The following is a 22,771-nucleotide window of genomic DNA, read 5'->3' on the forward strand; positions in this document are numbered from 1 at the left end:
GTAATAAATCTATATAATATTTAAAATAAATGTCAATAAATAAAATAAAATTCGTATTATTCTTACAAAAATTGTAAAAGTTAAAATGATAATACCAAAGTCAAAATTGAAGTATATTTACACGATAGTCTAAGACGACGGCGGTTGTGACTGTTGAAACATCTTCATCATATTCTGAAGCTGCTGCTGGAGTTCATCAAACTTTTTAAGCTGTTCTGCTTCCCTCGCTGCAACCTCTACTTCCCTCGCTGCAGCCTTTGCTTCTCTCATTGTCAGATCGCTTTAAGATGTCTTTGGAGTTCTTCATACTTTCGTTGAACCTCGCCTTCTCTCGCCGCCTCGCTTCTCTCCGCCAGATCTGTTTTAAGTTGTAGCCGAGTTCTTCATTTCTTTTTTGAACCTCAGCTTCTCTCGATGTTGCCTCCGCTTTAAGTTGTGTAATTTGCTCACTTGTTTTCACTTGCATCTGAGCTATCTGGTCTCTTAACCTCTGAACTTCAGCTTGAGCCTGACTCCTCGAATGTATGTATTGTTGCGAGCTGGATCCAAAATATTGGGATGGGTTAACAAAAGATCCTTGAAATCGAATCCGACCATACCTTTCAGGACCCAAAACTTCAGTGATAATCCGGTTATCAATGTCGCCATTATGAACAGAACTATCATCGAAGCAATCGCTTCAGACTCGCCTTTTTATCCTTCGCTTTTTCCTAAAAATAAATCACATAGTTAAGAACGCAATATATATTAAAAAAACAAATGCAACGTAACTTAACAATATTTGCATTACAAGAAATGAAATAAACCATTAGAAAATAAACAAGATAAATAATTAAAACAAGTCAAATTGTATTAAGCAAACGTACCATAATTTCTGCGACTTGAGTCATAGGGTTTCCATCTTTCTTCCTATGTGTAATGTCAAAAGTTGAAGGCGCCCAACTTTTGACCGACAACACTTCCTACAATAAAATAGTAAAAATATTATTTGATAGAAAGTAATAAATATCGCCAAGATTAAAAATTCAAAATACCTCTACTGAAGCTACACACGCAAAACTTCTCGACCCAAATTGTAGCGCGAATTTTTGTTTCTGCCTACTACTTGTTCCAACTCGTTCACGATCCTACGTTATGAAATTATTAGTACGTTAATTAGTAAATACTATAAACCAAAATAATTACAAGATTTTTGTAGTAACACATACCTCTCCTTTCTTCGAAGTCCAAAATCTAACGACCTCTTCCCACTTGTACCTCAGCATTCCCGGCAGGACATTTTGTAATTTCTCGTCAAGTGTTGTTTTTGTCTTAAAATAGTCTTTCTTTAAAGTGCTCTTATGGTCTCTCCATCTTTTTCCCAATGCCTTCTTTACATAAGCATCGGAGACCTCTGGAGCAAATCTCGCCTACAAAAAACAAAACTTAAGAAAGTAAATGTAAACGAAACTTAAACCCAAGTATTATAAATGACATACACGTTTTGTTACCTTAATGTTATCGAGAGCTTGATTCTTGTTACTCTCGGGCACTTTATGCCATGACTCGAAGTTAATTGGCAACATATTTGCATTCCGTGCTAGAATGCCCATGTATCCTGCTAAAAGGCGAGCTTCTGATCCAACAGGCTGACCAAAGCTATTACTGGATACTTAGACACGCTCGTCTGGATCTAGATCGTATAAATCCCTCAGCAGCGTACGTCCACGAACTCTCCACGTCCCAGCAGTTTCAGTTGGAAAATAAAAGTATTGTAATATAAGAAATTTAAAAAATAAAATAAATAATAAGTCAACACACATGTAAGTTAAATGTTAAATTACTTTGAGCTTCTATAGGTTCCTCAAGTGTAACCGGAACATTCGAAGATCCAATAGTAGTTTGTTGTTCAGTGCTGTTTGTTTCGGTAGAGTTTGGAGTACATTGAACAATGCGGTGCGCTCGCACGGGTCTTCTAGGCATTTTATCTGCAATACAAATAAATTAGTTGAAAACTTAATATACAATTACAACAATAATAATATGTTTAAAATAGTTGAAATATATAATAAGACCAATATTATGATATGATATTACATATAATTAAATTATCGTAAAAGCTTACTATATTATAATCCATAAATATCTTCATCCGTATCCTGGCGGACCCATTGACTGTGTGTACTAGTACTAGGGATGTTTTCGTTTAAGTTTTGTTCTGGAAATGGCAAAGTTTGTGTTCTGTCGTCAATGCCATCTCTACTTCCACTGCCCATGTCAAACATGTTTAAAAATAAAAATATTAATCAAAACTCATTTGAACACTCGAAAATCATAAGTAAACTATAAAAGCAAACATATAACCAAATACGAAATTTAAACATTTGGAGGTGTTTTTTTAATAAAACAATCTATGGAAATATACGAATAAATACCTCAAATTTTCCAAATATCAGAGCAGATGGCTGCCAAACAAAAAACACAACTAAATTAGTACCCAAAAAACACCAAACCAGAATTTTAATAAAAGGAAAAAGTAGAAATGAAAACAGTACAAATGAAAACAAATTGGTGGTGGAAAAAGAAAAGACTAAATGATTTGTGTTGTTTTAACTGATTATGTTCCATCTTAGCTTCTGTATGATGATGTATTCAAAAAGTTTATTACGCCAGAAGTAACATGTGTACGCAAGCTTTTTCGATTAAATTGAAGACTAATTATAAAGCTTTTGATTGACATATTTAACATAGCTGTGTTTTCTAGGGTATATTCATAGTCTTTACACGCATATTAAAGATGCATACTTTATGTACAAAGTGGTAAGCAGTCAAAAATTCATCACTCTTGGACAAACATAAAGAATTAATATAAAATAATTAGTAATTAAGATTATAGTCAATCAAATTTAAGCTAATAATTAGAGCAGAATATATATTGTATCTTTTAGAAGTTACTGTATGCAGTCATAAGTATTACACTTACGAATAAATCATTAAAAAACAAATAATGTTATTTTCTTAATAAAAACTTCAGATTTAATTTGGATTTGAGAAATAAATTAGATAATCAACATAAAGCTTATTGATAATCATTAAAATTTTTATAACTTTTACAAGTATAAACATGTATCCGATAATAGATAAAAGTCAAAATGGTGGGATTGAGACAAATATTCCACATAAAATTGTTAATAATAAAACTTGAATACGATAATGCCGTTCAAGGTCTTTACCTTTGTCAATCGAACCAATGCATTTGTATTTGGCAATGTATGTATTATAAAATATTGTATAAAACAACATTCAAACGAACACGTAAAGCAAATGTAATAAAGGCAAATTAAAACAAGAGCAATGAAAAATACTTGTAACAAGCAAAATATTATGAATTAATAAATTATACCCTAAACTACACATCAAAATAAATTCACTAAAAAGACAAGAGAGATGATTCCACCGACAAAGAAGTGAAATCTACACATTTAGTCCAAACCCTTAACAGTAAACGACGCAGAAAATAGAAAATGAAGCAATGAAATAAAATCACCCGACAGTAGCAATGAAGCAATGGAATGAAATGCCAGTATATGAGTTCAGACTCTTGAACGATGCGTAAAATGAAAAGGAAGCAATGGTTTCCAAGGAATGAAACCCTAAACACAAACAAAATAAAATCAATTCCTAACCAATGAAACCATTCACAAAATAAATTCACAGTCCAAACATTACATTACCTTCAGGACGATGAACAAAAATTGAAGAGGAAGACCGAAAACCCTATAAACAGAGAATACATTTTTTTTAATTTCAGGATCAACAAACAATAACAAACCAAAAATAAAATTAACAAAGCATTTGCACAACCCAATGTATACGGAGGCAGAATGGGGAAAGTGAACCTGGAATACTTATTCCCCCGACCACCGATTCTGATGATGCTCCTCGACGTTCTCCGTCAACTGTGTGTGTTTACCGAATGTACGAACCATATATTTTGTTGTTTTGCAAGAAATGGAAACACCCAAGCAATGAAATTTGAAAGAGATGAAGAATTGATTTTTAGAAATGGGAGATAGCAAAAACACTAAAACGAGTTAGGGATTTCAGTACTTAGGGATTTTAGAACAGAAAAAATGGAATTGGGGCTGGGAGCGGGGGTATACCCCAAAACTGATCTGTCATTAAAACGACGCCGTTTCATTTAAATACATTTGTGGCGCTCACAAGAAAACACCACTAACTATATCTTTTGCGGCGTTTTTGAGAAAAAACGCCACTGATAATTAAATTGTCAACGAAACAAATACTGCTTTTGTTTTATTTTTAGTTGGATCTTTGCGACGTTTTGCATAGAAACGCCACTAATAATTCATTCTTATAATATTTTATTTCTTTTTATTTATAATTTTTATTTTTAATATATTTCGACTTAATACATTATTTAAAATTGATAAAATTTTTAAATTTTATACAATACGAATAAATTAAATATTAGCAACATTAAAATTTATAAATTATTGAAATTATTAAAATAATGTATTCCAAATTTATTTTATTTGTCTTTATTTATAAGTTTAATGCTTTTAATAGATTTTAATTTTGATAATTGTTATGACATTATTCTAAATTGATACATTAATATGAATTTATTAAATTATTTTAATTTTATGCAGTATGTATGATTTAATATAATCAACATTATAATTTATAAATTATTGAATTTATTCAAATAATGTATAACAATTTTAATTTATATATATATATGCTCTATTTTTAAGCTAATTAACAAACAAATGTAACTAACACAATATTAATATGTTTCATAATATATAACATATATATATAGATATGTATATATATATCGTATGAATTCTATAACCCCGTCCTTATAATCCTATATATATATACTAATTAATGACATAATTATAAGAAGTAAAAACACAAATAATTTTATTTATTTTTTTGCTTTTGTTTTAGATAGGTGATTAATTAAACCCTAAAACCCAAAGCTATTAATCCCTATAACCCGTAAATTTTAAAATTAAAGCCTAAACCCTAACTCGTATTCTTCACGCAAATCCGAAACACAAAAACTATGCATTGTAACATTCAAATCAATAAGGCTAAACCATCATAAACATCAAGCAGAAACAAGAATTTGATCATTATCTTATAAGTCGACGTAAACACTAATTAACCTCACATTAAAACTAACATGTAAACTCAAACCCTAAACTACGCACCCCAATCCCCAAGTCGATCGTAAACCTAAACCCAAAACCCTAAACTCAAAACGTAATCCTAAATTAATAAACATTATGTATCGAACCCTAAAACCCCAAATCAGATATCGACAAAACTTAAATATTAATTTCGATACCCTAAAATACATAACTATCATTTGCGGCGTTTGTACCGTAAACGCCGCTAATATAATAAATGATATAAAAACGAAGTCGTTTTGGTTAAAATTTTGTATGCGTTTGTACCGAAACGCCGCTAATACTAATAAATGATACAAAACGAAGTCGTTTTGGTTAAACTTTATGCGTTTTTACCGTAAACGCCGCTAATACCAATAAACAAATATAAAACGAAGTCCTTTTGGTTAAACTTTTGTATGTTTTTACAATAAACGCCGCAAATTCGTGCCCAATATATGCTCTATTTTAAATATCAAACAAACTAATGTACGTAACTAACACAATATTAATATGTTTCATAATATATATATAACATATATATATTATAATAAGAAGTAAAAAATGCAAATAATTTTTTTTTCCTTTTGTTTTAGATAGGTAATTAATTAAACCCTAAAACCCAAAGCTATTAATCCCTATAACCCGTAAATTTTAAAATTAAAGCCTAAACCCTAACTCGTATTCTTCATGCAACTCTGAAACGCAAAAACCAGGCATTGTAACATTCAAATTAATCATTAAGTACCCTAAACCATAAACCAATAAACATCAAGCCCTAAAACAGTAAATATTTGATCATTATCTTATAAGCCGTAAACAATAACCTCACATTAACACTAAAATGTAAACTTAGCTAATATTAATTTCTATTGGGTACGTATTAGACCAAGTAACAACCTCATTAATATTTGTCCCTTTTCATTCATTTTCAGTTCTTAGGCATACTATTAAGTCATTGTTCTGTTCATGTTTGATTAACTAAATATAAAATTATTTTTGGTTATAAATTTATCAATATATATATAATATTATTTATCACGATATTTGGTGCTTTTTATATATATTACTTTCTTTGATCGATATTTATTTAGTCTAACTATCAAAATTAATCTAGTATTGTAATTCTTACTAAATTTTATACTATTTTTATTTTGTACAACACATACAACAATTTAAGTATTTTAAATTAAATAAATTTTTGGTGTAGTGTGATATTTTATTTTACTCATAATTTAATAAATTTTTCTAATAATAAAGTATTTTAAATAAACTGGAATTGAAATATATATAATAATATATGTAGTTAATTAGGAGTTAGGACTTCTATTTAATAAAAACAATTTGTATTAAACAATATTATTTATTATCATTTAAATGTAAATTTTACCAATATATAATAAATACAAAATTTTCAACTTATAATATAATAATATAATTCAAACATTACTTGAGAATATATCAAAGAATGAGATAATATTACTGGTTTTAGATTTTATTATTAGCGGCGCTAGCTACAAAACGCCGCTAATGCTCCGGTCTTCAGCGGCGTTTTATAATATATGCCGCTAATGCTGCGGTTTTTAGCGGCGCTTTTTAAGAAACGTCGCTAAAGACCTAAGCATTAGCGGCGCTTTGTAAAAAACGCCGCTAAAGACCGTAGCATTAGCGGCGCGTTGTAAAAAACGCCGCTAAAGACCTGAGCATTAGCGGCGCATATTAGAAAACGCTGCGAAAGACCGTAGCATTAGCGGCGATTATGTAAAAGCGCCGCTAAGGGCCCCAAAAAATATTAAAACGGCGTGGTTCGGCTTTCATATTTTGCGGCGCTTATTTGTAAATGCCGCTAATGATTGTTTTTAGCGGCGCTTTACGAATATCGCCGCTAATGCTCTTATCTTTGGCGGCGTTTTTCGTAAAGCGCCGCTAATGCTCGATTTTTTGTGGCGTTTTTTGTCCAAACGCCGCTAAAAGCCTGTTTTGGTGTAGTGAGTCTTAGATTCATTATATTTAGGCATGGTTACCCGCATCATTATTTAAAAGGAATAAAAAAATTTAACCGGGTGTTATTATCAAAGCAAATCTTTTTCTTTTTTTAATATGTAATCACAAAGAGGAACAAAAAAGGGATAAGAAACAACAAATGTTATAATCAATGCAAGATCATGATAGCGGAAATTTATCATAAACTTTCAGCTTTAAAAATAAGATCATTGTTTCATAAAGAATGTCCGGCACCGGACACCAAAATAATTATACCCTTTTATAATTAAAAATTATTAATAATACTGAAGAAAAAATCTAAACAAGTGATCTCATATCTAATGATATGGTGTAAAAAAAAGAATATTTTGTATTTGAATAACTATCCTCTAGTATATAATGTATTTTCCTAAAAGTAAGATGTAGTCATTTGAATATTTTTAAAAACTAAAATAAATAAATGACAAGATAATGATGATGATAATAATATCACTCGCTATAATTTGAGGTGTAAACCAATTTTATAATCTTTCGATTATAATAGTTTTCAGAACCAATAACCCTTTTTATAATCTGTAAAAGTAATATAGAATTTATAATATAGTTTTTATAAATTTAATTTTTATTAGGTTAAAACTTGCGTGAAATTTTTGGACTTGATATGTTGAATAGTAAAACATATTTTATCCAATAATAAATATATAGCTCTATTTTTAACAAAATAACATATATATATATAGTAAAATTTAAATTATAAAAATACTTTTTAAACTTAAAATCATGTTTATGTATTTGAAAAGTCATAGAGTAATTGGCAATTGCTTTTAATTACCTACATAATTACCCCAATTCTCAACTTCACCTTAAGAGTTGGATACAGTTATTATAGTGTTTTAGTTACACTTAATTTATGGAACCTATCAATTTCAGTGGCTACTCAAACATATCACTATTGTGTAATTACAAATAGTTACAGTCGAATTTAATTACTAAAGTAGTGTTTGGAAAACCACCTAGTAATTAGATTTGGGTGTAATTACTTGTAATTACACAATGGTGACGTATTTGGGTAATTAATGTAATTGGTAGGTCTCATTGAATTAGGTGTAATTGGAGCATCCAAATTACCGTTCCCAATTTTTAGAGTAGGGTGAAAGTTGGAGTAATTATGTAGGTAATTACATTCAAATCCATTTCTTTAAAAAAATTTATACAACTTATAAAAATTATATTATAAACATGAATACGTATGAGTATTTAAGATAGTTATGGCCAAAATTTTCTTATATTATAAATTCTAAAAATTGAATTATAAAAATATTTTTGTGTTTTATAAAGTTCAAAATTATATTATTTAAATCCTAAAACTAAAGCTAAAATAACCCCCACTTATTAAAAGAAACCATCTACTTTATTGAGGCAATTTTTGAGTAATGCGTGTTAATATCTGGCACTACTTAGCTAAAAAAATATTATCATATTTGAGTGACAAATTTTGACAACAAAAAATTTTGGGCTTTGATTCTGGTTGATACTTTGGACGGCATCATTTTTCATATCTAAATTATTTATAGTTACATATATTTAAGATTTGTTTGGATATAATCAAGGCAATCGACTTCTCAAGTTTGGTGGATTGAATCAATCGGGTAAAACTTGGAAATATGTCTTAGAGATTTAAGACTTATCTTAAGCTCATTGAAGATATTATTTATGCCTATTATCTTGCTGGTTTAATAGGAAAATTGATTGTAATTGATGTAGTATGTTAGCAAGTCTTAATTACTTACAAATTTAGGAGACTTGTATAGGTAATTTATTGAGCTAAGAGCACTTATTCTTGTTCATTAAGGAACCTTTCTTATGAATGCATTGAGTAAAAAATCAAGTGTGTTACTTGGTTAAAATCCTATGTTTTCAGGGGAGAAACTTAGAACAAATTTATCTAGATCTTAAGTAAAAAAGTGAGGAGTCTAATCCGGTGAATGTTAGAGGTTGAAATCACTTGTTGTACAAGTTGCTAAGATAGTGGATTATCACTTTGGATAACGCCCTGCAAATGTAGTGAAATCGAACTGTGTAAACATATCATGTTTTCTTTATTTTTATTTTTTTGCCTTGTTTATACTCTGTGCCTAAAGCAGTTGGCAATGGTCTGGTCAACACTCTTTTAACTTTGCTCAAACTTTGCTTGCAAATATCGTTTTAGAACTTTCAATTTTAAAAATTATTTTTTTTCAAAATATAATTATTTTTTAAAAAATTATTATTTTGTTTCAATTTAATTTCTTTTAAAATTATTATTTTAAGAAAATTATTTTCCACTCATATAAAATAATTATAAGTGTAAGGTATAAAAAATTATTTTGTCACCCACATAATCGATGAAATCTTACTATATTTAAGTCCTTAATTTAATTGGTATTACAAATTAATTAAACATCAATTTAGCTAAAAAAATGCACAAACCTCAAAATTTTAGAAATAAAAAGTTATGTTATAAGGTATTTATGTTTGTCAATAATTATATATATTTAAAAGTAAATAGATTAAATTAGGACGCAAAATGGATGAATGATTAAATTGAAAGATTTAATAGTTTTTATGAGTGTTTTTTTAATCCTTAGTGTTGGTGTTGATTTCATATATTTTATATATTTTTCTTTTGGTGTAGGTGTCACATAATTTAGTAATATATTATGTAATTAAAAAATAGTTTTAGCTAGATGTTTGTAAATATGTCTTCCTCTTTAATTTAATCTCATTTTTCAGCTTAATATTTTTATTAAAATATTTAAAAATATTGTCAATGAAACTTGACAATATTGGTAACGACTTAAGTTTGAGATCTTAAGCCTCTACATTTGAGTCTCATCATGCACACGTGTTATGTGTGGACTCTCTCCTATATTATTCTGGGTTTAAGTTTCATTATATGTACACCTTGTTGAGATATTCAATTATCGATTCATTGTGCTTTATATTACGTTGATTTTTAATTCTCGTTTATTGTATTTGTAATTGTACTAGTAAGCTCATTAAAAAAAATGTGAAATTTTGCCATTAGTCCATGTACTTTGCATAAGTTGTGGATTTAGTCATTATACTTTGATTTGATTAATTTTAGTCATTATACTTTTGAATTGGGTAATTTTAGTTTTGTAATTTTCAAAAGTTGAAATTTTAACCTTACCCAAATGGTAGCACTTAAACTAATTTGATTAAATTATGCTATTAGTCCTATAATATGCATAAAATTGTAGATTTAATTCATGTTCTTTAATTGGATCATTCTTCATTCTTGTGATTTTTAATTTTCGAAATTTTAGTGTGAGAATGAAAATTTACTTTTCTGTAAAATAGAAAGAATATATCCATTACTTTAGCCTAATAAAAGCACTTTTAAAAAAAAATCTTCTAAAAGATTAACTGTTTTGAATAGATTAAGGTAGATATGCTGAATAGATGACGAGAGGTGTGACAGCCACAAATAATTAAAAGTTTGAAAAGCTAGTTAAATTCAGAAAGTAGATTGAAGAGGAGGATGGTGAAATTGCAATGGGCAACCTACACATGAAATTATTGTTTTATTCTTTCTGTTTTTTCCAGGAAAAAGCAGTACTATGTTTAACACTTAACAGTGGTGATTCCAGGGACTCCCTAACATTACTACATGCTACTTACAACTATAAAACAAGTATATTTTTAATTCTATGCATGGCTATAACCCTTTCATTATTTGTACCAAAAGCATAGTTATCATGTCGCAACCCGGAAGATCTGGAAATACCCCTGTTTTTAGTGTCTTATTTGATCATCAAGTTTTAAGGAAGACGCTATTGTAACATGCAATTTCTTCTCTTAATTAGAGGGAAAAAAAACCCACTGTAAATACTACATTGTATGTCTCCAAATTACAGGAAGTATTTGGAAGTTGCAAGAAACTTGATAGCAAAGGACTATGGAATCCCTTAGATTCAGGCATTTTTGGAGCCACAAAATCTAGCTAAAAACCAGTTTCTTCTTGGATTCTTCCTAGCATTTGGTTAACAGCAGCTGCAATTTCATCCACAGTGCTCAAATGGCATCCTTCCTCTACCTGTCATGGTTTTCATCCATTGATTTTTGTTTAAAAAAAAGGGTATATCTTCGACTGAAAGATGAAAAAGAGTTACATAAATTGAGTTGTTTTGTTCTAACCTTGACACTAACTGAATAAAGAGCCATTTCATTCATGGCTGTGACATTGAGGTGTTGAACGACGAGCCTTAGGCCTTGTAAACCAGCAACCAGTTTTAAGAGCTGCCTGGGTTGTTTCTTGGAGAGTATCTTAAGGTTTGCATGGCTCTCCACCATAGTCACTTCTATGTCCGCCACGCTTTCGGCCGTCGCGGCGGCCGCAGCCATGGGCTGTTGTTGATTACTGTTGCACTGAGTTGCTCGAGTTGAGAACTGTGGAAAGGTGAAAAACTCAGCAAAGGGTGAAGAATAAGCATCATGCTGCGGTTGTTGAGTGGTTCGCTTATGAGCTTCCATGGACTGCAACAGCTGCTCTAATTCCTTAACAAAATCAATGGCTCCGCCAATTATCGACGCTTGATCGCCCTGAAAGTGTTACTTTTATCAGTCTACAATTCTTCTTAAACATGATTAATTAAAGCGTTTGTAAAAGAGAGATTTAATTTAAACTAACCCTTTGAACATATGAAGGTGGCATCAAGGATCTGAGTGCAGCGAGGTACTGGTTCATTTGTTTCCGGCGATTACGTTCAACGGCAATATGAGTCATTCTCTGATTCTCTAGCTCTTCTTTGTTCTTGCTGCTCCTTGTTCGTCGACGTTTTCGCCTACTGTTGGTGGTCGTCGTTGTTGGTGCCGGAGTTTCCATTAATGGAGGGAATCTTATGGGGCCGGGGAGAGATTGATCAACGGTGCAAGTTTCAGGTGAAGAATAAGGATCCCATTGATCCTTGGTGTGTTGCATGGTTGAGTTAGTGGATGAAGAGTCCCAATTTGCATGGAGATCATGATGATTGGCTTGCTGCAGAATCCCCAGAAGAGCTTTATCTTCATTCTGTAAGCAAAAGTCAAAGCCAACTCCGCCGCCCACGGTGGAGAAATCGTCGAAAACATAAGGAAAGGGGTCTTGAGGGTAAACTACAGCCTCTAACGCCATTATCAAAAGCCCAAATCCTAATTGCTGTCGGGGAAAGGGGAGAGAAATAATGAAATATGAAATTTCAGTAAATGGGAAATGGAATAAAAGTTGAAAAGAGGGGAACAAACTCCCCCTTTTATCATAGGCATCTGCCATGAAACAAAGAAAGTTGATGGACTTTTTAAAAGATGTCTAATCCTAAGAAAATTAATTAAAAACAAAAACAAAAACAAAAACAAAAGCTACAGCATGGTGCACGTGAGATTACATTGAAGACCAGTCGCTGCCACACAGAAAGATTCTCTCTATGCCACACTCCCCGAATTAGAGACACTAATACTTTTTCAGGATCGTCTTCCAAACCCCAAGTATAATCTATAATTAATCTTGTCTCTATTGAGATAATGTTAGTGTCCTTCATTCTACATGATATTTGTCAACATGAGGCGTACTAGCTTAGTAAATACAAATTTATGGTTGAAATTGTTGCTGCACTTTCAACTACGAAATTAAATGTGTATAAATATAAAGATGAACATCGAATTTGTTTATGTAGTTCAACATCAGTTTATGTCCGTTGGGTTTTACACAAAATAATGATTCACTATCTTTCTTATAGTTAAACCAATGATTTAAATCTTAGTACTGATTTAACACTAACCAATTTAGCGATATTGCGGTTATACAAAGACTAAACCATTCTTTCATTAAGCTTCTTCCTCAAAAAGTTAATTTTTCAATCCAAGAGACTCTCATGATTGCTTATAAAGACAATGCACACATAAAGCGTTCTAAGTTGAATAAATTTGTGCTATCTCTATCTTTTAGTTACTCTTTAATCTAGACCAAAGTTAAGTTTATATATTACTTAAGTTTTGCTTATATAAGAGCCACGGTCTAATCACTTTTATATAAAGTAAGGTTAAAAAAATAGTATAGGATAATAATTTCATAAGAATCTCAGTGTAATTCAATGTATTCAATTATAGAAAGTGACTTGTTCCGCAAGTAACCAAACTTGACCCACAAGTAATCAATATTCAAGTCTTCAAATTTAATTCAATTGATTTCATGTTTTGAGCTCTAACTCGTCCAAATATCTTCAAAATGAATAACTCAATACTTTTGTTCTAATATTTGCTAACTCTAAAAATAGACAAGTACGACAATGAAACAATAGCCACATTGTTTCAGCCATTGAAACAATCACAACATTTTTCCTTGCCTTCAAATATGTCAACAATAACAAATATTATTTTGAGGGTGCTTATATTTTTTTAAAATAAATTTAAGAAAAAACATGCATATAAATGGAAATCTTAATATTACCATTTCAACCAAAGTCACATTTAGTTTTTATATTTATCTTATTTTTATAAAATTGTTACTTAAATATTTTCACTCACATCGTGGATATGTTGTAATCTAATTTATATTAAATTTGTCAGTGCATTGTGGAGACATTAATACTCTTGAGTCATGAAACATATCTTTAATGTTTTAATTAATGTATGACTGGGGTGAAATTGATTAAATTCAATTTTCAAGTTTGGATAATTAACTTATGGTGCATTTTTGGCTAGGATTTAAACATTTTTAAGTCAAGATATATTCTAAGCGATGGTAGAACTATTTCTTAATTTCGAAACACACTTAAACTTAATTTAGAGTTCAAAAACTCAAATTATGATTATTTTAGTGAAGATTCATTCGAATTTTATCCTCGGATTAGGAAAAGGAAATTTAGTAATTCCTGTCATAGTTTTACATATAGAAACACAGAAAGAACAAGTTGATAAAATTCCTATTTTACGATACGGATATCGAGTAAAAACAATTTTCCTACCGTCCAAACAAAAGAGAGGTCTCTAAGAAGATGTGACCAAAGTTTCATTAGGCAATAATGTGGTCGGAATTTTGAGAAAGATTTAGGGGGAAAAAGAAAAGAAAAAAGGTGATGATAAGCCACAGAAGATTCTTATGATGAAGATCTATAAAGAAAAAGAGAAAGAAGCTTAGCTTTATTCAGGTGTGTATAGACGAATCCATGTGACCATGCATGAATACATATAATAATCATTCTCATAATTCATCTATTTTTTCTGTATAATGTCTTTCCCGATGTTTTCTTTATTATTACTTTAGCTCATTCTTTTAAAAACTCTTTTATTTGATAAGTAAACATTACTTCAAGAAGACATTAATTCTTAAGGATTTCCTTCTTTCTCTCCTTTCTTTGAATTATCCTTCCATGGAATATTGTCGGAATTTGTGATTATTACTTTTCTTTCGTAAATGTGACTATATCTTATTTTTATTAAATAATATATTGGTAACTTTACAAATATAATTTTATTGTTAATGTTTTTACATTTAAGCACGCTCAAATTTATATCTTATCAATGATATCAATTGAGTTAAGGTTGAAAAATTAAATGCATTTTTTAAATGTATTGAAAAAATGTAATTTATAAGATTTCAAAAAGCATAATCATAAAATAAAGTCCTCAAAATACAATTTGGATACTTGTTATATCCTTGTTACCCTTTGAAAATAATAAATCGAGTTACCAAGGAATCTTAATAATTTAATTGCAATTTCACAGTCAATCTTCCTACATTGGGTACGGTTGGAAAATTCGGTTCAATAATTAATTTGGGATTTAATAATTGGTTTAGAGCCCATAATCTCAATCTTTAGATTTTGCCTTCAAATTTATAGACGAAGGAAAACGCGTTTGTCGAAAAATAATAAATAATTTGTTACCTAGAAGTAAGGTAATACGTGAAGTCATATCACTTTGGTCAAACAAAAAATAAAAAAAGCTTCCCTTTGGATTATATATTTAAAAATAAATCTAATTTAATTAATTTGATTCGGATTTTAATCCTACTACTTATAAAGAAATATAAAATACATTTATAAGTAAATATTAGTTAACAAATGCACTAAATAATTTGAATTTGAATTTATCGTTTCTTAAAATTGGATGAATTTAAATTTATAATGAGGTTTAATTTCAAGGTTAAAAATAATGAATATAACTGAATAATTAATTCAAAAATTAATCATTGAAATGTATTTAGACTTATAAAATCTAAACTTCTAATCTCCTTTTTCTTTATAAAAGATTTCAAGATCTAAACTATAGATATATAAAACACACACTAGGCAAAGGCCGTCTTTAAATTCATAATTACAACTCATCACCTAAGAAAACATCAAAATGAATTGACTTAATTAATTAAGTTGTGTGTTAATTGCATGTGTTTGAAGCGCAATGATCGGTTCCAAAAATTCTAATCATCACGCATGTGGGCCATTATACATCAATTTTAAGCTCTTCATTTATTTTTAATTAAACAACAACAAAAAAAAGCTAATATATCTGGGTTTTATTGACCTCTTCAAGGAACCACGGACCTCAACTTCTGGGAATTTGCTTATTGTCGTTTATCGTTGATAAATGGGAAAATCCAGATTCTTCCATGCTGCTCAGTTTTGCTTTTAAATTTACTCTTTGCTGTCCCCATTTTTTTTTATTCTTTTTCATCCTATATCGCTGAGGATTTGACAGAAAAATATCACAACCAACAAGGGTGATGATGATAAGACTATCAAATGATGCTAGATTAATAATGGTGTCAATAATTTGTGAAAATTGAATTAAATTAAAATTTTATTTATAAAATTAAAGTTCATGTATAATATTACATATCTATTTGTTGATACAATGTATAATAAGGAGAGTAGGGAGGAGTAAGTAGTAGTATTGAGGAGTCCAATTCACTTAAAGAGGTCAAGAGCCAGAAACGAACAATAGGGCAAGCTGATTGCTAAGAGAGAAGATGGTTGTGCAGAGTAACTTTAAGGGTTCAAGAGTCGGTCATTTTCTCATCATTGTTAGGGTATTTATAAAAGAGGTCCTCTTGTTCGCTAGTGTAACGTGGCAAGTTGTTATGAAGAAGGTTGTCATGATATAATACGTGAAGAACGTGTATCGTGGGGTTCATTCTGTTATGTCTCCGGTCAATACAAGATTGTTATACCTAGGTGGGTTCCAATTACCTTAAGGGTGTTTTCACACTTGAAGAGTGTACACAATTGAAAAGTGGGTGCCTATCCTATCTGAGAAGGGCGGAAGGGCTTGTCATAAAGGCCTATCAAGCAAGTGGTTATGAGTACGAAAGGTTGATACTCCTCTAGTTAGGACGGGTGATCAGGCAGGGCGTTCTCTCAAGTGAAGTCAAAGCGAAGGTCAATGTTATTTGTCTTGCTGACATGTGTATAAGTTGGGAGGAGAGGTATAACACTATTCAAAGGTCATGATTTGTTTTGAGATTTATCCCTTGGTAAAATAATAGAGGGGTTTAGATAGCAAAAAGGATTGTTGGGTTACAATAAAATTAAAACGAAACTGCTAATTTTTTTAAAATTATCTTTGAAAATCGAAAAATTAATCTCTTTATTTTAATTTGTTTGAATTAAACTTTCGTATTTTATAAAATAAAATTGGTGTAGTTGTTAGTAAATTATTTATTTTTGTTAATTTCTTACATATAAGATATTGAAGTGCTAATTTTCACACAAATAATTTAGCGAAAAAATTAACAATGATATTTTCTTATATGATGAAGTTGTGATTTTATTTCAGTGAAAGTCTTTTGTTAAATAAAAGAATTAAATTTCAAAAAATAAAGTAAAATTATTGATTTCTCATATCTCATAAAGTAAGGAAAGAATATCATAATTGGAGCTAAGAGGAAGTGTGAGGATATGTTACATGCAAGGTGGTGCCAATCATGAGGTGCACTTTAGATATACAGTGGATAAGATAGTGAGGGGATGTTTACGAATATATAGTATAGTATTGCATGAACAAAAAAGTTCAAAAGAAGATTTCATTAAAGGGGGATTGTTTCGAATATTAGAATATGTTACATAACAAAATTGTGGAAATATAAGATCACGGCTAGAAAGTGAGACTATTTTGTTTGATTTAATTTATTAGAATGTAAGATTTAAATGTTTGGTTGACGAGATGTGAGATTATTTAGAAACATATTTTACTCCATTATCTTTGTTATAGATTTTTTTAAAAATTTAATCCCTTTAATATTTTTTAGTCTCAATTTTCATAAAGTTATGATAAATTATTGAAATTCTTACTTTTGTTTCAATTTTTATATATACTAATAAGTGAACATATTGAGTTGAAATAAATTTATAAATCATAATTATAATAATTCATGAAAAGTGATTGCAACTATAATTAATATATTAATAAATAAAATATAATGATTATAATTGTAATGTTCGACATCTACTAGTTCACTATTAAGAAAAATAATTTTAATTAGTCTTAAACTTTATTTAAGAAATAAAAAGCCTAAATTGATTAGAATAATAAAAATAAATGGTGGATTGGTCCAAAATTCAATACTACTATCACATCCCAAAATATAGGGGGGTTAATTGTAATGGATAGATAAGAAAAATGTATAGGGTTGAGTGTTTAGTGTTCTCTCTAAAAACCCAAGTTTGAGCTACCTTTCTCACATTTCTTTTCCTTTAATTTTCAGCTACTTAGGATAAAAGCCACACCAAAATATATATAGTTGGGAATAGAGATTAAATAAGAAATAGGCTTTAGGCCTAATGGTTAAAGCACTAGTATTTCTCCCTAATGACTAGAGTTTGAGTCACGTCTTCCCTTTTTTATTTCGTAATTTCACCAAATACGCCCCCAAAACATATGAATATGATTAAGCGTAAAAAATAAATAAGAAATGAGCAAAGGCTCAATGGTTAAGGTGTCTTTAGTACTCCTAAAGACTTAGGTTTGAGCCTCCTCCCCCTTCATTTTAAATTCAAATTTGGCGAATATTGGAAAAATTGCAGGTGAGCCTCCTCCATCTTTTTCATTTATTCTCTTTTTATTTTCTTTCTCTTTTCTTTACATCATATTTTTATCCTAACTATTCTTCATTATTTTACTTTCCAGAATCAAATCAACCTCCATTCAATCGTTCTTTCTATTGGTTTTGTATTTGCCGTCAATAGCATCCCTACCTTTTCCAAGAATCGGTAAGTACATCTCATTTCCGATGTTTAGATCCCAAATTTTCGTAATATTACTATCTGACGCTAATCATAAGTTCGATTAAACAATCTTTTACAATTTTTGTCAATTCTTGAAACCAACCGCTAATTCGTGAGTAAATGTCGTTTGAAGGATTGGATTTAGGTGAATTGGACTAGAATCGAGTGTAAAGAACGTCTATTGGACCCTCGATTAAAGGTGTGTGTTCTATCCGAAGTGACTCGGTGGTGATCATGTGTAGGAATAGGGTCACACAGTCTCCCACACAGGTGGACCACACGGCCATGCCTCTCCTGTAAGTTAATTTTTACGTTTTTCAAATGACCACATGGTCTATAACTCCTCAAACGGCCTGGCCACTCGGTCATGTAAACCCCTACATGGTTTATAACTCTTCAAATGGCTTGGCCACATGGCCGTATGACTCTTATTTTACAATTTTACCAAAAATTTTGTGAATTATTCAATTTAATCATTGTATAGTCCCTGAACTATTTTTAGAATTTTGTTCACTCGATTGAGTCCATGATAATATGAACATGCTAGAATTTGTAAGTTGATGATTTAATTGCTACTGTATAATGATGATATGTGAATGTTACATTTTTACTATCACTTGTCTTTTTGATGAATTGATACTGTTATTCTTATCACTGTATTACTGATTTCATGTTCAGCATGCCTTATGATAACGTTAATCTTAATACTCAATAAGCATGACTTTTGCTACCGTATTGATATGTTATAAGCATATCTACTGCTACCGTATTGATCTATTATAAGCATGCTTATTGCTACTGTATTGATATGTTATAAGCATGCCATATTGCACTGCATGGGGTGGGACGATACTGATTAGTTGTTTATACACATCGTATTTGTAGCTTGTTTACATCGATTAGTGGTTTATCCACAACATATTAGCATCTTTTATCTGTATTGATTAGTAGTTTATCCAAACCGTATTAGCAACTTTTATCTGCACTGATTACTGGTTTATCACTACACCAAAACAGGCTTTTAGCGGCGTTTTTAGCGGCGTTTGGATAAAAAACGCCGTTAAAGATCGAGCATTAGCGGCACTTTTTAGAAAACGCCGCTAAAGATCGAGTAAAACGCCGCTAAAAACAAGCATTAGCGGCGTTTTTCAGGAAGCGCCACAAAAAACCTAAGACCGACAACGTCGTTTTTCTGAGCTTTCGGGGCTTTAGCGGCGTTTTTGAGAAAGCGCCGCTAATGCTCAGGGCTTTAGCGGTGTTTTTGAGATAGCGCCGCTAATGCTCAGGGCTTTAGCGGCGTTTTTTAGAAAACGCCGCTAATGCTCAGGGATTTAAAATAATTTAAAATATTTGTTAAAATTGGAAAAATTAAAATACTATTATTTAAAATAATTTTAAAGTTTTTTGGATACAATATTGATTTTTTAATTTATATATTAAATAATTTCTTATATAATCGTAAAAGAGATAATATTAATTTTAAAATATTGAATTAATTATCACTATAGTTTAGGATTTTTGGTTTAGGGTATATGGTTTAGAGTGTAAGGTTTAGGTGTTACCATTTTAAGGCTTATGGATTATGGGTTTAGGGGTTATGGTTTAAAGGTTGGGGTTTAAGGTTTAGAGGTTATGTGTTAAGGGTTTATGGTTTTAGGGTTTAGGTTTATGGTTTAGGGTTTAGATTAACTAGTGTTTTCTAATTTATATATTAATTAATTTCTTATATAATTGTAAAAGAGATAATATTAAATTGGTTCTTCAAAATTGTGTAATCCCTTCCCGGTTTAGTATTTTTAGTGCCCGGTTCAGTTTTTTGCGTGTTTTGCCTTGCCCCCGCCGTGATCAAATAATTATATATGGATTTAGAGATTATGGATTAGGGATTATGGTTTAAGGGTTGGGATTTAAGGTTTAAGGGTTAGGAGTTAGAGGTTAAGAGTTAGGGATTTCAGGGTTTAGGATTTAGGGATTCAAGGGTCAGATTAGGGTTTAAGGTTTAGATTAATTAGTTTTTTTGAATTTATATATTAAATATGTTCTTATATAATTGTAAAAGAGATAATAATAAATTTAATATATTAAAATTATGAGTATAGTTTATATTATTTAAGAGATATATAATAGATAGACTTTATGTATATTGAATAGCTAATTTAGGGTTTAAAGTTTATTTGAGATTTGTTAAATGATACAATTTTATACAATCAATTGATTCTTTTATATTTAAAAATATTTAATCTAAACCATTTGATATATTTGATATGGATATATAGGTAATTATTTAATTTAGATAGGACCAAATTATAAGAAAAAAACAAAAATAAAAATGAGATAAAATGATATGGATATATAGATAATTATTTAATTTAGATAATTCTAACTTAATAATTAATTACAGCTATTTTATCATTTTTTCTTATTAAAATATACAATATTTATTTTAAGAGTACTTGATTTTTTATAAAAATTCAATTTATAAAAATAATAAGAAAATATTTTATAAAATCAATTAACTAATAATTTTTAACAGACAAAATAAAATATTTTTAATAGAACAAAACAGCGTCGTTTTATTTAAAATAAAATAAATTTTTGTGACATTTTTATAAAAAACGCCGCAAAAATTAAATAAATTAAGTAATAATTTCTATAAAAACGCCGCAAAAATTATTTTACTTTTAAAAAAATGGCGCTATTTTAACCCAAATTCCCCCGCTCCCCCTGAAATCCCTAATCTTCCCATGGTCCCATAGCAGCAGCAGCAGAAGTAGAAGCAAAGGGTTTAGGAAATGGCAGCGAAAAGGAAGACTCCCGTCAAGACCAGAAACCCAGATCTGATCCGTGGTGTGGGGAAGTATTCCAGGTCTAATAAGCCGCTTCTTAACAAGCGCAAACCTAAACCCACCAAACTAAGGTTCTTCTTTTCCAAACCATTATTCATTTATTTATAGATTTCTGAAGAAATGTTCCTTATTTTTGGGTTTTTACTTGTTTTTTTTATTTAATATTAGGATTCAAAGGAAATCCTTTCAATCTTTTCTTTCCTTTTACTCTTTCTTCAATCACACGCTCGACCTCCGGTGGAATCTTCGCTGGTATTTTTTTTACTCTTTTATTATTATTAACTTTTTAATTTTCAGAACCAAAAAGAAGAAGTAATTTTTTTTCCTGGTTTTTAGCCTTCCGGGCCATCGTCACTGGCGCCGGCTCCTGGGCCTAGTAACCATGGGTGTTGGCTTTCGTCAACGAGTTGTCATAACGAAAGCTTAAGGGCGTGTCTTGATCCTGCGTCAATTGGTATGCTTAACGTAGCATACTTATCCAAAGACTCTACTGCTTTAATTTTCTTCTGGGTCTTTGGTTTTTATGTTATTGTTCAAAGGGTGTTTGAGATGGAAGCAATTCAACATTTGGTACCCGAACTTGATATATATTTTTAATTTGGTGCTTAAATTTTTGTCTAATTTGGTACATTGACACTTTTTCTTAAGTTGGCACTTAAACTTTTTTTAGGTCCAATTTGGTACCTGAACTTGATTCTTTTTCCTAATTTGGTACCTAATTTTTTTTGTTTGATTTGGTACTTGTCAAACATTTTACAAATTACTCCAATATACTGACAATGTTATTTTTTTATGAGGTTACAAAAATAATCAATGTATGATCAACATGTGACAAATGATATGATTATATTTTATATGTTTAATTACTTCTGTAAACTGAGAGTAAAGAAGATTTTTTGCAGCAGGAGCGAATTATACAAATCTTAACAAAATGAAATGGTAGCAACTAAGTAGCTTGTGAGGCGGACTGTTCTTCCTTCTAAAACATTGAAATCTAGGGTCTGTTTGATTGCCAGTAAAATGTTCTCCGTAAAATAATTTCTAGAAAATGTTTTACTTTTCTGTAAAATGATTTACTGGAAAATATTTTCTGGTGTTTGATTGAATCTGTGTAAAATATTTTCTGCTGTTTGGCAGATTTCTTGAAAATATTTTCCGGAAAAGTTGTTTTTACATATATTAATATATATTAATAAATTTTTATATTTTAAATTGTTTTTACATATATTTCTAGTTCTACGCATTTTCAGACATCTCTTGTACAAGTAAACTTCATAAATAGAGAAAGAATCAAAGCACCTTCAGACGAATAACAAGTACACAATTTAACACCGAAACAAATTGAAGCAAATCAGTAATTTACAGAAACAAATACCATTATGCACCATTATATCTGCAGTAGTTAATCAATATTCATAAATATCCAATATGCATTAACATTTCATCAGTTTTTTCTTTCTTTCTAAAAGGGTTGCTATTCCAGTTGGCAAGAAATAGAGCA

At 30.0% G+C, this 22,771-nt stretch overlaps 2 protein-coding genes across 2 annotated transcripts; one reads left to right on the forward strand and one right to left on the reverse strand.

Moving 5' to 3' along the window:
- Positions 1 to 10,711: 10,711 nt before the first annotated feature.
- LOC105797228 (transcription factor bHLH96) lies at positions 10,712 to 12,535 on the reverse strand. The gene is made up of 3 exons (XM_012627176.2): positions 11,857 to 12,535; positions 11,364 to 11,768; positions 10,712 to 11,262 (listed from the first exon to the last, which is right to left on the reverse strand). The coding sequence occupies exons 1-3, from the start codon at positions 12,475 to 12,477 to the stop codon at positions 11,170 to 11,172; spliced, it is 1,119 nt and encodes a 372-aa protein (XP_012482630.1). The 5' UTR covers positions 12,478 to 12,535; the 3' UTR covers positions 10,712 to 11,169.
- Positions 12,536 to 21,123: 8,588 nt separating this feature from the next.
- On the forward strand, positions 21,124 to 21,880 carry LOC128031896 (uncharacterized). The gene is made up of 3 exons (XM_052628131.1): positions 21,124 to 21,341; positions 21,439 to 21,522; positions 21,607 to 21,880. The coding sequence occupies exons 1-3, from the start codon at positions 21,217 to 21,219 to the stop codon at positions 21,695 to 21,697; spliced, it is 300 nt and encodes a 99-aa protein (XP_052484091.1). The 5' UTR covers positions 21,124 to 21,216; the 3' UTR covers positions 21,698 to 21,880.
- The last annotated feature ends 891 nt before the right edge of the window (positions 21,881 to 22,771 follow it).

The sequence above is a fragment of the Gossypium raimondii genome, chromosome 3 (genome assembly GCF_025698545.1).
Source record: "Gossypium raimondii isolate GPD5lz chromosome 3, ASM2569854v1, whole genome shotgun sequence".
Taxonomy (NCBI): Eukaryota; Viridiplantae; Streptophyta; class Magnoliopsida; order Malvales; family Malvaceae; genus Gossypium; species Gossypium raimondii.

Excerpts from the sequence above, each read along its gene's own strand:
- LOC105797228 (XM_012627176.2), bottom strand. The coding sequence starts at position 12,477 with ATGGCAGATGCCTATGATAAAAGGGGGAGTTTGTTCCCCTCTTTTCAA. Across the intron at positions 11,769-11,856 it reads CACCTTCATATGTTCAAAGG|GGCGATCAAGCGTCGATAAT; the intron begins GTTAGTTTAAAT and ends TAACACTTTCAG. Across the intron at positions 11,263-11,363 it reads TTTATTCAGTTAGTGTCAAG|GTAGAGGAAGGATGCCATTT; the intron begins GTTAGAACAAAA and ends AAACCATGACAG.
- LOC128031896 (XM_052628131.1), top strand. The coding sequence starts at position 21,217 with ATGGCAGCGAAAAGGAAGACTCCCGTCAAGACCAGAAACCCAGATCTG. Across the intron at positions 21,342-21,438 it reads CCTAAACCCACCAAACTAAG|GATTCAAAGGAAATCCTTTC; the intron begins GTTCTTCTTTTC and ends ATTTAATATTAG. Across the intron at positions 21,523-21,606 it reads CTCCGGTGGAATCTTCGCTG|CCTTCCGGGCCATCGTCACT; the intron begins GTATTTTTTTTA and ends CCTGGTTTTTAG.